Source organism: Andrena cerasifolii, chromosome 3 (genome assembly GCF_050908995.1).
Source record: "Andrena cerasifolii isolate SP2316 chromosome 3, iyAndCera1_principal, whole genome shotgun sequence".
NCBI lineage: Eukaryota > Metazoa > Arthropoda > Insecta > Hymenoptera > Andrenidae > Andrena > Andrena cerasifolii.
Genome location: NC_135120.1, coordinates 22,104,137 through 22,122,359, shown reverse-complemented (window position 1 = coordinate 22,122,359; position 18,223 = coordinate 22,104,137). Strand labels below are relative to the sequence as shown.

General features: G+C 43.4%; 1 protein-coding gene across 1 annotated transcript in view; it reads left to right on the top strand.

The window, feature by feature from the left end:
* Window positions 1-22: 22 nt before the first annotated feature.
* The window catches only part of Hwt (SH2 domain-containing adapter heavyweight), a 215,497-nt gene continuing 197,296 nt past the window's right edge, over window positions 23-18,223 (top strand). The window contains exons 1-2 of the mRNA XM_076808005.1: window positions 23-528; window positions 3,847-4,405. Of these exons, the coding sequence (XP_076664120.1) occupies window positions 224-528; window positions 3,847-4,405 (864 nt within the window). The 5' untranslated portion in view covers window positions 23-223. The remainder of the gene's footprint in view (window positions 529-3,846; window positions 4,406-18,223) is intronic.

The following is an 18,223-nucleotide window of genomic DNA, read 5'->3' as shown; positions in this document are numbered from 1 at the left end:
AAGGGGTTGAAGCTATGCACAACACAAACTCGCGGCGGAAGTGGTTATACAGTTGGGGCATTTCGAGAATACCCCGCGAACTCGTCCGACCGTGTCGGTGTCCCGAGGAAATCTGGGTAGGGGGGTTACGGTGGGAGCCGAAGTTGGCCGAGGATCGCCGAGGGGAGTCGAGAGCGTCGAGTGGTGTGGGGCGTACATCCGTTAGTCGCACGCCGGTCGTTGAATGGAGCGGGTGTGGAGACGCGTACAAAGTGCCGGGCGTCGTGGTGGCACAGCTCGATGTGGCTGCCCTGTGCAGCCGTGTCAGCTGCACGTGGATCAACGCGCGAAACGCGGCGGCGGCGGCCGCAAGTCCCGCGGTGGCCCGCAAACGATCGTGTGCGGTTGTCAGGTGCAGCCGTGCCCCGTGCATCCGGTGCTGATTAGGGTTCGTCGCGCTCGGCCCGCGGTTGGCAACTGCGACTGCCCGCTCGAATCGCAGCCCTGCCCCCACGCATCGCGCTCGTCCGCTGTCAGAAGAGTTCGAAGGTAAGTGGACGGTTGTCCCGACGCTCGCTTTCCCAACAACCGTCCCGACGTCTCCGCCCGCTCGCGCGCTGCTCTTTTCGTCGCAGCTCCGCGGGAGAGCGTAACGCACGCACACGCTGCGAAGGTCAACGTAACGACGCGCTTGATCGTGCTTGCGAGGTCATGAGCGGAGCTTCGTCAACTGTCACCGTTGTCCATACGCGGCAACGCGTGTGTGTACTTAACGACGGGAAGACGCAGGAGGGGGATTTGTTGCACGCCGCGGGAGGGGAGGGTGCCGAGCGGTCGAGACACTTTCGCGTGATTTCATTGCCCGAGATCAGCAGCGGGCTTATCGACTGAGGAATAGGCTGGCTGATGGACAGGGGAATGGAATCGAGGATCGCTCCTATTGCATGGTTGTATTCTACAGGTAGCTTATTGGGGAAATGCGTGGGCTCGCGCAAGGACCGAAGTAGAATCGTCAGTGGTAGGTCAGACGATGCTGCGTTTGAATATGGGCGCGTAAATTTTCGTTTGAAATCCATTAGGGTGGGGGTTCCTTGCGCATTTAGGCATAATAAGGGATTCGAGGGTGATGCGTTGATTTTTTTGGGCGATTGTACGGGGGAAGGTAAATGGTGTCGTTATTGGTTATATAAGGGTATGTTGTCTGAAAATAAGTAGTTTTTAGTGATGGGTTATTCAAGGGCTTTTGTCGTTTCAACTTCTAGATTGAATGGGTATTAAAGTGTGACGTGACCTCTTATAACAAAGATATATTTCCAAGTCCTCCTTATCGATCTAGGTGTAACTGTTACCAATTATTTAACGTCCCTATTAATTTAGCTCTTAATTGCATTCCTCTTATTCGTCTTCAGAATTTATTTCAGCCCTTGATAGATTTTGCACGACAACGATTCGAATGGCATACCATTGTTTATTAAGATGTACTAATGAAGATTGCCAGACTTTCGTTTATTACATCGCTTTCCATAGGTTCGAATTTTGAAACAGTGCAATACACATGTTTGGGAAACAATCGCCAACAGTGTGTGCTGACCTGTACATATATAAATTGAAATTCGATATTTACAATGACACGTGAACATGTGATATATGCACATTACTCGTAACAAGTTCGAGCAGGCACATTATTTAGATATATCGTTTAATAAATAAAGAGATTAATTTTATTCTCTCTGGAATTTGCGTTCGTATAAATTTCCTGCACCAGGATACTCCAGTTGATGTTTCGCTAAATACTTCCGCATAAATATTGACTGTTTTCTGATATTTAATGGGTGGTGTACGCTTAAGTATGGAATGTAATTTGTTTCTTGAAGAAGAACGTCCATCGGTAAATGGGTTTTTTTTTTTTGGAAACTGGAGCACGTTCGTGTGATACATGGCGTTCGATTTTAGGATTCAGCGTCGCACATACATGAACTTGCGAACTAGCGTCGAGTAATGTCTTCGAGGTCTACGTCACAAGTTTCTAAAATTAATTTTTGCCCGTACTGCGCCACGGTTCTTCGTGGATGCAGGGTCTCTTAATGACTTTTCTGGTAGCAAGTATTAATTTAACTTGTGTCCGTTAAAAAAGTAATTTCTAGCAGCAGATACTCGACACCAATTTACAGCGTGCCATTTAGAAAGTCTGAATGCAGCAAAGCAAAAATTGTGCTCCGCCACTGTTTTATCCTTTCATGCATAATTTTATAATTATCTGAACTTTTTGCATCGTGGGGAACAATTTCGCTTATGCTCAGGCGACAGTAAATACAAATTACTTTTCATTGTTTCGCGTTTGAAGCTTTATTACGTTGTCCGCTGGATACAACGAGAAATTTCTAGCTAGAAGCCTGTTTTTTTTTCTCCCTCGTTTTACGTGCCCCTTTATCGATAATGTTTTAAACGTTATGGATGCTTGAATGCGCGTCGCGAAAATAAGAATGTGACTTATCGCAGTTTACATTTTTCTCGTATATCTCAAATTCCACCTTTATTTAAAGGTCCGCCATTAAATCACGTTCCAGAGCAGAGAATTAATTTCACGTGCGTAGCGTTCTTTCATCGAACCGATGCTTTTACCTTCCGTGATATTTCGGTATGCTAATAAAGTCGTTTCAAATTAATGGCCTTCATTATTGTGGAATCTGATACAGTGTTGTAACATTTAATATTTTCCCTGGAAATTGAGAGTAAATAACTTGATGAAGGTACGCGGTACGAACCTATTCTGATTTTTAGTTCGGTTACATTTAATTAACAGTTAAATGAGGTTCGTATTTCATTGTAATGATTTCGTTAGAACCGTATGTTACGGATTATTCTGGGCTTTGTAGATATTTTATCTCTGTCTTTCTATAATAAAATTCGGATAAATTATTATACAACACGACCGAGCCAAACGTGACTAAGCCACATCTAGCTAGCCTACAATAGACGTGAATAGAATCTGATGAATACGACACATTTCTGATCACGGGACGGCTCGATAGTATTTGGTAGGATTTATCTAGACCAAGATGGAGCAACTTAGGAACATCTGGCCACGGCAGAAAGCATTGGGATCCAACGAGATTCAGCGGGATATAATACATCGGGATACAATATGATCTCAACATTGGTGGAGTGGTCAGAGCTCAGCAGGATTCGGCTAAAGTTGGATAAGACAAATTAGAACCCGTTGATCCCAAAGGAACTTCACCATATTACATCGAGACGATTTTGATCTAGCTGTATCCGCGTGTGTAGCTTCATCGCGGACGTCTTAAACAGATAACATCAATTTCGCCTTCTAGGGATCACGATGCTGATAATCCACATTTAATCAATCCTAAGTAATTATGATGATAAGCAGATGGGATATAAATATGATTTTGCGTGCGTGACAACTGAAATAATTAAAGAGCAGTGGGTAGAGAACGAGAAAAAATTCATTTCCAATATTCTTCCTCAATTTTTCTCGTCAATTCGCGCTTTCTTCATCAGACAAGAGGGGCAAGTAGAAGCGCCCAGTATATGGTCAGACACGCGGTACAATTCACGCGGTCGGCGCGTCGAACGTTATATCTGAAATAATGTTACAAACATACCAGCAGTAAATAGACTATTTTAATATTAAACACGTGATGATTATTACACGTTAATATTTTCCCGCAATAATAATTTCTTACATTCACATTTCTGTATTTTGAAATCCCAATGAACCTCAATGGTTCGCCGAAATCAAATTCTCCCTCGCCACTGACCCCATTCAAAATAAGTCCTCGCACGTTTCTAAAACCCTCGTTCGTCTGATATCGAACATTTCTCCCAAATCGATGCTTGCAGATGCGAGTGTCCAGAACGACCTTGCCGCCACACGGCCCCCAGCAGTGGTACGCGTCGCCGAGTGCAGATGCAGTCCTCCTCACCCACTTTCCCGCCGTCAAGTCAGCCGAACCAACAACAGCAACCGTGCGACTGCACCGAGAGGGTGGACTGCACCCACACAGGGGGCGGCGAGGGGACGTGCGACTGCGAGTGCGGCGAGGAGGCGAAACCGTGCTCTCACACCGTCAAGCAGCGCAGGTCTCGTCGCACCTGCGACTGCAGCGGTAGCAGCTCCCAGCCGTGCAGCCACAAGCCTCAGCACGAGGGACGGATAAAGCGCGTCAAGTGTCGCGTGAGGCGAGCCGGTTGCGCGATGGCCAGATGCACCGCGGAACTCGCGATGCTGCACCTGCACTGGGGCCTGGCCACGGAGTGCGCGCCCTGCAGGCCTCGGGCGCTCACGAGGCGGCTCTGCAGGAGGCAGCAAAGCGACAACGAGCTCTACAGGAGCAACAGCTTCAAGTTCGAGCGGTTCGAGAGGACCAAGGACGAGTGCGCCACCCCGCTGCGGAAACAGGTGAATGCACTTGCATGTGTCTACATCTGATTAGGAGGCTATCTTCCGAAGCTTCTGTGCAGGCAGTTGGTAGTATTTAGGGATTTGTAGCGTTGTGATGTTCAAGCGGCCTTAAGTGGGCGTGAATCTCTAACTACTGCTCATAAGCATTTGTAGCTTTCTGTGAGTATCGTTTGACGTTGTAACAAGTGGATGGAGGGTACCTATGTCTGATGTGAGAAATTGGGAGGCAGGGATGTTCATATTTGGCAGAAGGGAACATTTAATAGTAGTCTGAATGTGTTTTGCAAACATAGGGAGTAGTAGATTCAAGTATAGTTTCTTGAAAATGCAGAGGACTACTAGTGTAATGGATATGGAAAGGTATTTTTGAAAAATTTGTCACACGTTTGGGAGAATTGCTTATGAGAGGTGGTGTATGCATTGAATGGATATTCGCACCTTGTTCTTGAGTTGAAAACGGTATAATGTTTGTCAAAAACAGAACTGATAGGTGATAAATATCGAAAACAGTAGGGACTCTTTTGGATGATGATTTTAAATGCTTATGCATGGAACGTATACAAATGCAACGACGAAACTCTTCCAATCCTTGCTCCAAACACGCTGAACTCTCTTAAAAACTCTGAACTCGCTGACCCTCTAAAAGTGACTCTCGTTATACTCTAACCACCCTCAAGAACTCTCATCCCCTTCACACGTACGAACGTTCACACTCGCGGGTGCCACTTAGCTGCTATGATGTACGCACGCGTTTACCAAATACGTTTCCAAACATCTCACTTAGCTCTCGAAAAAGTTTCTTACCCCCCACGGCCGTACCACCCTTATTGCTCCTGGCGAAACTTTTGTCGGTCTGCGATGTGGAAGAATTAGCAGGGAACCAACGGTTATATAAATCATCTAAACTACTTATTAGTGGAATAGGCTCGAAACCCGACCCATTTTCCTTCGAGCCTTTAAAGTACTTAATCAATCACTTTATTATTTAGAATTAATGATAGTGGAGTCACGTTTTCAATTAGATAAGGCGTGCAACTGTTTCTCTTCATTTACGTCGCATCGAGCATTTATATAAGTGTTTTAATTCCAGCATAGTTCCTTATTCTTCATCAAGAACACCCGTTGTATTACGAGTTCTTCCACGTAATGATGTTTCGTTCTAATAAAAAAGTATCTCGTTCACAGTGAAATAAGTATTGCAAGAAATGTTGGGAGTTTCCAATAACGATCGGGTACAGATGTAGCAGTACGCATTTCACGAAAGGACCACGTTTAATTCTATCGTCGCAAGAACAACATCTGCACCATTCCGCGGAACTTTTCGTAGTTTCTTAGGATGCGCTCGAACACGCGTGCAATGGGACTTTTGTTACATTTAAACGGTTGCTTCCGTTTGCAGTACTTTTAACGAGAGGAGGCTGCGCTGATTCGTGCTAATTATTTGTTAGCTTCATTCTTGCACCGGTGAACGTTCCTCTGCATCTGCAGTGCCCGTAATAGGGGTGGCTAGTCTTTCATTTCAGTGTTTTAAACGTTCCCAATTATAAACTCGTCACTGCACCACACACGGACACACAGCTTTGTTCATAAAGCAGAACGACATTTGTATTCCCGACCTGGCCGTTTGAAATTTTACTTCTACAGTTTAAATGTAATTGCATGATTAAAAATTAAGTGACCTATCCTTTGACGCGTCTGCCGCTGCTGGTCAGATGTCGCGGATCTTTGCCGAGCAAAATAGCTTTATTAAATGAAGACTGGGGCCATTTCGCGTGCGTGAGAGCTCTACAGAAGGCAGTAAAGCGACAACGAGTTCTACTTTGGGAACGGCTTTAAGTTTGAGCTCTTTCAGAGGAGCAGAGTCGAGTATGGTATTCCACTCAGCGTGTAGACGAGTGCATCCTTGCGGCGTGCACGCTTCACTGCCACTGGTGTATATCGTTTTTTACTCGCGTATCGCAGTAATTTGTTCAGGTTACGGAGGGCAAAGTGAAGGAAGGAGACTCATATGCACGTAATTAAAATTACGAGGAAACCATGCATGTCGATGTTTACGTGGCATCTTCTCCAAGTTATTGTCTTCCACGTCGGCGAAGGGGAATATTAATACGAAACCTGGATTACGTTCTTTTCTAATCACGACTGCCTCGTGCCTGGTTAAATTGTCATCGCCTGGGAGTCCAGACCGAACGAAAGTATTACATATTTTAAAGAAACCGATCCGGTTTCCTGTATTACTGAAAACGCGTCCCCAGGCGTGCACGATGAAGATTGCACCTGCGATGCTGTGGCAGATAAGGCGCTTCCAGGGATTCGTCCCTGGAAAGAGAATTTAAATTGAAGCAAGATGGAGTTACAGCAAGTTCGTGAATACGAAACAGTCGAAGCATGCCGCTTTTGTGATATCCATCCGTCGCGCAACTTTCTTAAATGGATTTCACGCGCTAGTGATACGCCGATGAAAATTTCCAGCGAGCTACGAATGTAGGTTACGCAGCGCTAGGCACGGGGGAGAAATCTTCCGCGTTACCTTCTTTCCTTGCGAAATGGCGAACAATATTGAAGGGATTAAAATATTCTGTTTGGAACGATGAAAATAGTGACGGTAGTGTGAATTGACAAATGATTATGGTAGACTGTTTCTTCACCATTCGATCGGAGGTATCGGTTCCGAATGTATCATAATTCGGGACTTTAAAACCGGTCGTAAAGAAAAATTTCTTACGGTGCCCAGCAAACGATCAAGCGTGATCTCTACTTTCCCTTTATCTTGCTAAGCTTGAATTGCTTCTATAAAGGAAACTCTGAGGCGCAGTGCGTCTGTTGGACCTTCAAAAGCTGCACTATATTTTTCTTAACCAAATTTTAATCGAGGTATGTTATATGTCATGAAAATATTAAATTTCAAGTTGGTCTAATATATTCGTTTCACCAGCTTAGGGTTGGCAATTAGGAAGGCTGTTTGCTGGCCACGGATGTGCTCCTACGCAAATGGTATTTCAGTAGTATAAACGAGTATAGTCAGACGTTAGGTATATCCACTAAACAGAGCACTCAATCGAGGCACTGTTTGTATCACACTCTGCAAGCGTGTTTGACGATCGTTTCAGAAACTGTTCTCTTTCATATTTTGTTCTTATCTCACATTTGCAGTGTATAAATTCAAATCTGAATGGAACCGAAAGAGTTTAACTGTTCAAACCCACTTCCCCCACCACAAATCCCTCTAAACTCACCCCTGCCAGTTTTACACCCTATCCTCCCTTCAAACTCTCAGGCCTTCCAAATAGACCATAACAAAAAAGTAGAAAATAATTACAGTATCCAACACCATGATACATAATAAAAAAATAACAGTGTGAAGGAGCGAAAAAAATTTGTTGGTCGTAGGATATACCTATATGTACGCCTTTCGTATACTATATTGATGGAATTAGCTGCGTATATATACGCCTTTCGTATATATTGATTGAACTGTGACAGCGTATATATACGCCTTTCGCAGGCGAAGGGATGAAACTGGAAAGTAAATGTCAAGTCAACTAACCTCACAGCCGGGGTTTGTTGACTTATTCGTCTCACTACTCTAAATATAATAAAAACTACAACCTAGACTCAATTAAAACAATTTTAAATATTAAGCCTGTATGCCTAATGAAATTTGTAAACTTTTGGTGTGCAACAAGTCAACAAAGTACCAATGGTCTATTTATAAAAATTAGAAATGTTATAAATTAGTCAACTAGCCCCGGTCTCCCCTACACTTATTCTTTAGCGTTCCTTCGTTCTCTAATATTAACCCAGTTGAGGAGTTCTCAACTAGCTATTAAGATTTGTTTACTGCGGGCGTTAAAGCACGTGCAGCATCAGTTGCCAGTGATGAGTAAAATATTTCCATCGATTATTGGAGTATTTTTAAAATTTCCTGCAAAATATGTTATACATGGTGCACGTCATTTGACCGAGGTATATACCGAGTGTTTTGTTTGATATACGAAAATATGCAAACTCTGTTTCCCACGGACGAGGGTATCGATGTTTGAAAAATTGCTTAACAGCCATGAAACATAGCATGCACAGTAAATGCGATTGGCGTTTATGATAGCGGATGATGGTGGGTGGAAAAGGCAACAGACGGGTTGAACGATTATTGGAGAGCTTCTTTCATTTTGTTTCTTTATGCATTATATGCCCGTCGATTCCAATAGTTTCCATTTCACGGGTGTATATTGCGCCTTCAAAGCGGACTTTGTAACGATTATTCCTAAAGCTGACACTCGTTTATTGAATTAAACGTTGTCACCTATTCGTGTTTCGGTAGAGGGTGCCTCTACAATTCTAACGGGAGTCTAGAAACCCGCTTAAACTAGAGTAGAAGTTATCTAATCTGTTTCCAAAGTCAGAGACAGGTGTTCGATTATATTGAGAATTTAGTATTCATTTGGAAAGTGATGTGTCGTTTAAGGGTTCGAGAAACGTTTTATCGTATATTTCTTTGTGATCTCCGTGCAAAGGGTAGGGATGTTTGAACTCATCGAGTGATCGCCTCGCAGAGCACACCGAGGACACTTGTTTCTTTAAGGGGCATTTGCATTTGACTCGGACTGTGGGAGGATGGCGTACCTGTATACAATATCACCAGGTCGCCTGTCAGCCAGTTTCAATGTACGTGTACAGACGACTGTGTGCATTAACACACCCACAATGAAATGTTTACTTCTCCTGAATAGATACTCGAGAATGAAGGAACGTTTAACGAGAGGATACAGTGGCAAATCACGGTGCTAATTATCCGTGCTCCTTCTATTTCTGAGCGCGCAAGTGCTCTTTTGACGCGCCTTTTCACTCCACGTATGTAGGATACCTACGTGAAGTTTTTGAGATACTTCATCATATCGCGGGGCATCCCTCGCGCAGAGTAAGCTCTTATTACCTTGCATATTAAAATTCTGCAGCTGAAAACTTGATAACCGCAGGAGACGTACTGGAAATTTGGATGCTAGGAATTTCCCCGCACGGAATTTTCTAGCAGGCTTTTTAATGCCGCGTTATTAATCATTCTAATGCATAAATGAAATTAAATACCTCCGATCGTTTAAGTGAATTTGACGCATAGTCCAGCAGCTGGAATACATAATGTAATAAAGAAAACGTGGCATCTCCGACAAAGAGAATAATTCTCCCCGCGCTTGTTACGAGCCTCTGACATTAAGTGCATTAGATATTCCACGAGATTTATCTGCCGCTACATTTAGGGGTATTAATAGGAGAACAGGTGGGCTATGCGTGGAACGCTATCAACAATTAATCGATCAGTGATATCTGTATAAAAACATATCTGTGATATAAGTCAGAGCATTCTCCAGCACGATCAAAGTAAATAATTTCTGAAAGATTCCTGTAATCCCCCACTGCGTCGACTGGTATCCTTTTAAACCGTTTGCAGCGCATCCAGTGACATTCAAATTACAAATTTCACCCAATAGAATGGATTCCTTGAAAGAAGGTACATGGGTAGCGTAAACCGTCGGTGCTTTGTTCCTCGGGAAAGTTCAGTTTCACGAGTGAACGAGTCCTTTCAGCGTGGCATCGTAATGGAGCCGCGCGTGTTGTTGGCTGAAAAGGAACGAGCGAAACCCCGAGAAATCGGCCGCACCGAATTGTGGTCTACGCGTTTGCTCGTTTAGGAAACTTAATTATTCTTGGCCACATTAGTGTGGACGTGGTATATGGGCTGCGGCGAAGAGAATGCCCCTCTTATTCGTCCGCCCGCTAGCATAACGCCATCGTTTGAATTCGTTTCCCACCGCGCGGAGATTGGAACGAATCCCGTGGCTTAGTGTAATTATCGTATATTAAATCACCACGAATAATGGGGGTTTCATCCAGTTGATCTTCGCGATAAAGGCGTTCACTTTTATCATTCACGCGCGTTTATCCCTTTAATTTACGGGATGCAATTTTACACAATTATGGGTAACGAACTCCTTTACGTCGAGGAGATATACCATTCAACTGAATATTGAGAATTTCGTGCTGAATGCACTGGATAGTACAAAGACTAAGCCTAAAGGTGAATGTCCCCGTTCCACTGCTCCGAAGTGGCAAACAGTGGATCTTCTTTTTCTCCTCCGTGTCTTGTAATGTAATTGTATTCTTTCGGGCAAGGCCCAATTGGAGCAGTCCTGCCTTTGTGTTGAAACTTTCCTCTTGAAACTTGACAGCGAGCTTCCCTGTCAATTAAGCCGTGCAAGGGCCACGCATCAACGCTCATTGCCCAGCGGAAATTCGGTGTTTTAACAATTCTGGGAATGTTTCTGCAAACGTTTCTCGAAATAGCGTTTATTCGTCTGAGTTCCCAGTCATGTCAACAAAACAATGAGTTATCCTCCGTTGCCAAAGGAATTAATTTTCTTGCATCTCTTCTATCATTCACCACTGACATCTCTCCAAATGTTTTGTGGATATGTCAAACGTAAACTACATTTCAGTAGCCAGTGGCGTTATTTAAAAGAGAACAGAAATTCTTTTTTAATTATGCACCGAGGTACCGCATGTGAATATTTTACTCGATTCGCAACGGAACCCAACCGTTTCCCAAGCACGCTGCCCAATGACATAAGGTGCATCGCGTCCAACGAATAGCCGATCCAATTTATTTTGCGAACTGGCTCGCGGTAATTTCGCTGCAACGTCGTAACTGGATCAAGCTAGAGCACGTCTGGCTTGCTGTCTGTCGGTTCAGCTAACGACACGGGCGCCCTATCTTAATTAATTACTGCGTGCAGGGAAGAATTTAATGAATTTTCGTACAATGTAATGCCACGGTAACGAACCAACCGCATACATGAATTGTGTTCTGCGTAGAGAAACGAAGTCTAATGAGGCGAGTAATTAAAGGAACGTAGGGTGAATGAACCCATTGCTGGACAGGTAAGACAGGTAATCGTTTAAAACTAATGCTATTTCACTAATTATTTCGTGGCTCGCCTCTACCCACTGATAGAAGCTTGCCTGGTTAATTATATCGATTGCAAAGGGCAACAATTTTCAACCGTAGAAGGAAGAAGCAACCAAGATGAAACTACTCTGTATATAATTCTATCAAACAAACAGTACAAACCAATCACGCATATATAAGATTAAGTTGTAGATTATTCACTACATGGGACAATGTGACATGTATTCATTGCAAGTTTGAATAAAAAAAAATAAAAGAAACCGTTGAACGGTCGGACCCATGGTGTGCCTTCAAGAGCCCGATCCTCGTGGTCTGGGCAGCGTCAAACTCGGCGCTCCGAGGACGACAGCGCGAGTCAAGAAGTCCTTAGTCTATAAGATTTACGTTTGCCGCATCTCTCCTGGAGATGCGGATGGGAACGAATTTTTTCTAAACAAATAGCACGACCAAGGTGGTCTGGCCAATGTAAGGCTAAACAGTGTCCACGCGTTTAATCATATTCGAGACTTTTGATTCTGAAACAGCAGGCCGCCCGCGATCACCTACTATTCAGCAACGTTTAATCTTTAAAGGGCGGGCTCTTAAATTAATGAAAGCTCAATTACTGGGGAATGGCGACGTTCGGTTAGGGTGTAGGGAAAAAGTCGTGGAAATGGTCCTGCGTTCCGCGGGAAATCGATTCCACGACGGTGGCCCAGTTTCTGGCAATTATCGTCGTGTTCCTTCCTTTTTCTCAGCGCCAGGCAACTTTTTACGTGTTAAGTAAGTGGTCGGCCGACGTTGGAATAAAACGAAAATGGCGCCGGGGTCAGAAGGGCCTTCCGCATTGCCACTTCGAGGAACAGGAGGCTGAAATGAAATTTCATTAGCAATGTAAATACGGGCGATTGCGCATTGTGACGGTGGAATTTTCAACATCCGCAGGCAGGCTTGCTCTCGACGGGTGGCTTTCCCTCCGAGTAGCCATCGTTCTGTCCTTCATCGGCTGCGACCCTTTGTAAGACACTAGGAATCGACATTTGTCTATAAAGAATAGAAATTACTGTGCCTGCATGCTTTCCGATGTTCCACTCCGGCATCCTTTTACAAATGCTCTGCGACGGTTATTACACCAGTTCTTTGCTGCAGCTGTTTCGCAGAAAGGTCGCCTGCTTCATTTGTGGAGTGATCGCGTTGGTCTTCGGTAGGGATGTGCGGGTAATCGAATAAGTCGGGTACCCGAGCGGTCGGGTCGGGTCGGGTAAAGTCGGGCGGGCTCGGACGGGGGCCCGGGACAGACGGGCCCACGGGTAGTCCGACTGTGTCGGGTAGCTCGATTATTTCGGGTAATGCGGTGTTTGATAAGTTGATATACGTATTCAGCTTTTTTAAACAACGAGTACTCGACAAGCATGTACGAAATCTTTACCTATATGAGACTTCAGAATACGATAATTTTCACGTGAAAAAAATAATGCTTCTAACGGGTTTATTCAAAATGAACTTCATTTGATACAACCATACGCATAACTCGTTTAATCTCGTCGCTAAACCTTGCAGCTCCCTTTTGAACACTCTTGTCAATGTGATCCCTTCGCTTGAGATAGAAAGGGCGAGCTTGTCGTGAATTCTGTTTCCATATTGCTTTACGAGACGATCTGTGAATCCTTTAAGCCAGTGGTGCACAGGGAGCCGTTTTTAGCGCCTAGCTGCGAGCAACCCGCCTGTCCCGTTGCTAAGGTTAGAATATATCTGTGTTCAAGTCGTACCAAATGCACGTACACTACTGCAGTTCGCCTCACCGATTCTAACCTTAGCAACGGGACAGGCGGGTTGCTCGCAGCTAGGCGCTAAAACGGCTCCCTGTGCACCCCTGCTTTAAGCTTTTCGACCAGAGTTTTATTCCCTGTTTTCGTTGATACTGTCTCGTAGAAAGAACAACTTCATTCTGTATCTTCATAAAGCAGTACAAGCTACTTTATATTTGGCTTATTGTGGCGCGGTGTGCTTGCTCTCGTAAGTCTGAGTAGTCTGTTCACCACTTATACTACCGTGAAGCACAACTTTTGCCTTTGTACGGCAATGTTCAAGCTTTTTGTGCCATCTGTTGGGGGAAAGTAGGCGCGCACGATGCTCTTTCGATTATGAAAAACGCTTTTTTTTCCACGAGAAACGAAAGGGTTTGCTTTCACGCGTCCCTTGTTCTGTTGTTTTCTAATTCCTACTGTTCCCTCGAAACGTGCACGTTCACGGACCTCTGCCAATCTGGAATGCATAGCGAAGTCGACGTTATTCGCGATACGATTCCTCGCGGCAATACTTTCTTGCGCAATCACATTCAGCTTTGTTTCCTGCAAACTCTTTCAACAGCCATACGTGTCTGGAAAGCTTGCCCCGTTACGCGAACGGATTTTTAATTACTTACATCGTCCCATAAACGCGAATTTCGCTGCTCGACTGAAAGTGAAATAATCCTTGCGCGTGTCCAACGAAGAAGGTATTTCCACGCGATTTTGCTTTTAATTTACCTTCGAAGTAACGCGATAATATGAGAGACGAGGCGCTAGCAAGCTTGTTCTCATTGTCGAACTCATTTTCAGTTTATTAAGAGTTATTAAATGGCTCCGGGGGTATTACGAAAGGAAAGGATTTCGCAGAAAATTAAACTTCCTTGCTCGCTTAATCCAACTTACTCTTCGAGGGCAGGAATCCTTGTTTTATAAACTTTTCATCCAGGCATGTAAGGTTTCATCGAAGAAACTTCGCGGCTTTAACTATCCCGCGCCAGTCGCTGTTACATGGAAAATATTGTTTAACTTCACTTCAAGCACGATGGAAACGTATCCCGTTAATCACGTTCGAGTATCAATCGGAAACGAGAGCAACATGTGAACGTCATGGTGTTATTGATTTTGCTCCGCCGACTCGCCCGATATTTCGTCCTCTTTACCACTTTTCTCGTGGAATTCGACTGCACGTCAGAAACTGAATGCAAAGTGTAATTCACGCTTTACGTGTCGGTCTGATTCTTACCAGGACTTCGACGTGCAAGGCCGTCTATATTTTGTCGAGAAAGGTACTGCGCAATTGAATGTAATCATTCATTCACTTTAATTAGTAGAGAGGATTCGTCATATCCCCTGTTCAATATGGCTTTTGTTCGTTTTGAAACATTGTTAACGACAGCGTTACCAGGTTATGTAACTCGAATCATGGAATCCTTGTGTTTAATTTAATTTAATTTAATTACTTTGGTTTAACTGTCAGGTTTCTATTGTAAGAAATTCCTAAAATTGAGGGTATTAACTCGCTTTCTAAATTATTCGTTATATATTTATATTTATTCCGATGTTAAAGATCAGTAGAGTCGAGAAGGTCTTTCTCGAGTCCCGGTCTGTAATCGACTGACTTTCCGTCCCGTGGAAAGTCCCCTCTTGTCCTTTTGGGAAACTCCTAAGGACCCCGATGCCAATTTATGGTGTTTATGGCGTCGCACTGGTCGGGCCCATCGTCGCTGTACGCGTCACGCTGGCCGCATCTGCTTAAGCTCAACCTTGCAGCCCCTTTTACAAGGTGGTGCTTCAATATTGCTAACACTATCAACGCTTTCAAAAGCACCTATTTTATATCGTTGCACGTGAATAATGTAATAGTATAGCAACGCTCTGTGAGGATTAACGGTGGACATTTGGTACGAAATGGAACTTAGCCTCATTGAAATATCTGTTGATCGCTGGCATCAAAATGAAACATCGGGGCGAGCCAAAAAGGAGAGAACGAGCGGATTTGCTTTTTCAGCTGGCTTTTCCTTTTTCTGAAGAGGTCATTACTTGAAGTGGACTCAAGCAGTTCCGCGTTATACATCCCTGGCACGACGGCGACCAGACCTCGTAACATTATTTATTAACAAACGTTACGAATTGTCATCTTGTTACCTCCGCAAAAACGAAAAAAACTGTGCATCGGCTATGGTCTTCCGGAGTGTAAACGAGAACGCTTTGAACAGTAGGTAATTCTAAATCTCGATACCTGAATCCGACTGTTCTTCGTAATAACATTTCTGTCACTTGCCCACCTTCCAACTCTGCATCGTGGATAAGATTAATTGGTTACTCGTTCCTTTTGTCCTGCGTAAAGAGTTACTTGATTATATTTCCATTTCACATTGCGCAAAGACGCAGGAAACTGCGTTCTTAGGAAAATTCTCCTAACACCATCTATAACACGGGACACGTAATATAAAAAAAAGACTCGAATGGAAAAGAGACAAGAGATTATTCACGGTGAAACCTGATATATATTTGCAATAACTTCGACGTAACTGGAGTGACGTTTCGTTCGGTCTTGCCTGGTACATATTGCTAGAATCTACAAGGTTTCCGTTCATTATCACGCGTGCTCAAACATTTGGACAGTCTCGTAAGTGAAAACGATGTTAACCGTACAGTTCCGCGTGCCCGCTACGCCCAGGGTTAACAACTCTGTCTATTTCGCGGCAATCCCGCGATTATATCGCGTTTCATGACACTGGCGATAGAGAGGCACAGAGACGTGGACGCCTGGCTCCTTGTGACACGTACGCGTTCGCGGGAATAATCCTGAACGCATTGCGAGCTGGTGAATTATGACGCTATTGGATTTCCGTGTTCTCGCGTAAACACGAAAGCGAAATCAAAATGCAATCGGGGCTGGCTCAGCTGCCAATTCTGCCAACATTTTCGACCCTATGGCTGCAGCTGTGTACACGTCGGCATGCAACGCGGAAATATAACAATTACATCGTGCCATTAATTATCATTGAACGACGGTAAGGTTACTTGCGACTTGATGCTGCCAAGAGTGCTCGAACCACTCAACCAGAGAAGGCACCTGAATTTTTTTAATACCCTCATTTATTTTACAGCTTGAGCAACATGGTCGCCTTAAGGGGTCATGCTCAGTCAGGAGGCCGAAAAAAGGATGGTCTTTGGAAATTTTTTACTCAAAAGCTATAACACATTTCGCCAAAAATCTTTTTTCCTTTTAAGGATTATATCTAGTACCGTGCATCGTAATTTTTTTATTTAAAAATATTTATCAATAACTATGTTATTGTCCATCACTCGAAGGCTCTCTAAATAAAAAGACTTCTGCGGTGACCACTGCTGCTCGAAAGTCGATCATGTAAAATAAAAAATTCAAAAGAATTTACTTATTATATTATATTATCTAGTATTTGAACGAAGGATTTTTCGAAATATTGATTTGGGAAAAAATGACTGATGTTTAAAGTAAAAGTTTCAATTTTTATCGCAAATCGTGCCTGATTTTCGCCAATTAAAAGAAAACTAAGCATCGGATAAAAACATCCTTTGTTCAAATACTAGATATATAACGCGTCACGCGCGTTAAGCGATTGTGTGACGCTGAGCGCAGTGTATCGCGCGCCGCCGTTGACTACCACTGTCGACGCCGCACGTTTTGCCAAACTATTTCGCTTCTGTATTGAAAACAAAATGTGTCTTACCACTTCCGTTGATGCTTTTCGAAGGAAAAATGTCTGCCGCGTCGCGTGGAGTAGTCAGATTTCCTCCTAGACTCTTAGTTTCGGAAATAAATTTAAAGATATCTGCAAAAGTGGGCGCATTTCGGGTGTCCTTTTCCCTTTGATCGATGTTTAAACATATTTAAATGTTGATAATGCACCAATAACTTATATCGCTGTATTCGGGAGAGTTTATAGAATAATTTCACGCAACAAGCAACCGAGTAACTATTACTGTTTCGACACAAAAGATGTTCAAAGTTGAAAATGTGCAATTTTTTTCAAAATCGAATTTCTCAAAAACCGAGGGTGATGGCGACAAACGCTTTGCGGATTCGTTTTCAGCGCACAAGAATCTATAACAAACGGCTATTGAATCTTACAGACCAAAATGGCTGTTGGACAGTGCTATCCTAAGTTGTCTAAGTCTTCGTTAGCTGAATTCATATTACTGCATCGTTTATAAAAAGGTAATTAATTGAAGTGTCATTTTTTTAGGTATTAGAGTGAGTATCTTAAATACATATATTCATCAATCAGAGTTGATCTAGTTTCACCATCACTGAATCCAAATAGAAATCAGTATTCAATCAGATCTGAAATATTTATCATCCGGCCCCTCTCAGCATTCTCAATCTATAATTCTGCGGAGTATCCCTCCGAGACTTTAGCACTCTTATATCTCGTGCAATATTCATACAAGCCCGAAACAGTAGTCATTCCTGAATTTCGACGTTCAAATGTTCGTTTAAACCTGGAATTAAGTTACCGTGTTCTATGTAAACCGTGGTTCTACGGTTTCTAGTCGTTCTGTAATTAAAGAGGAATTAACCGTGGAATCAAGTTGACGATATTCAAACTCAGCCCCTTTGGGTATTAAAATTAATTCACGAAAAATTGTGCTTCGAAACTTAGGCACCTATTGCTGATTGTTCGTAATCAGTCAGTGTAAAGCAACAGTGAAACGAATTCAATAAAATCCCCCATTATTCAGGTTATTGGCTCAATGTATGATAATATTGGAATTTTTATGGGTTACGAGAAAAAAGAAAATTCGATAAAAATCACGGTTTCCCGTATTCACAGACGGTCACGTCGAGATGTAGGTATTTGTTTTCGTCAGCTGTAGCGTGAATTTAAACTCTACCTTTGTTCAATGTGCGCCGATGGAAAAATATTTTTTTACAAAAACGTTGCGCGTCGCCCTTCTCGCCATGAAGTTTCGTTTTTCACTGCGCGCTGAAAATACCACGAAAGAATGGCGTATTCAAATTTATGGGAAGCTGGGCCGTGCGCCCGAATCGAATGGTAACGAATGTTTGTAACAATATACACTGCTTTATACGGAAAC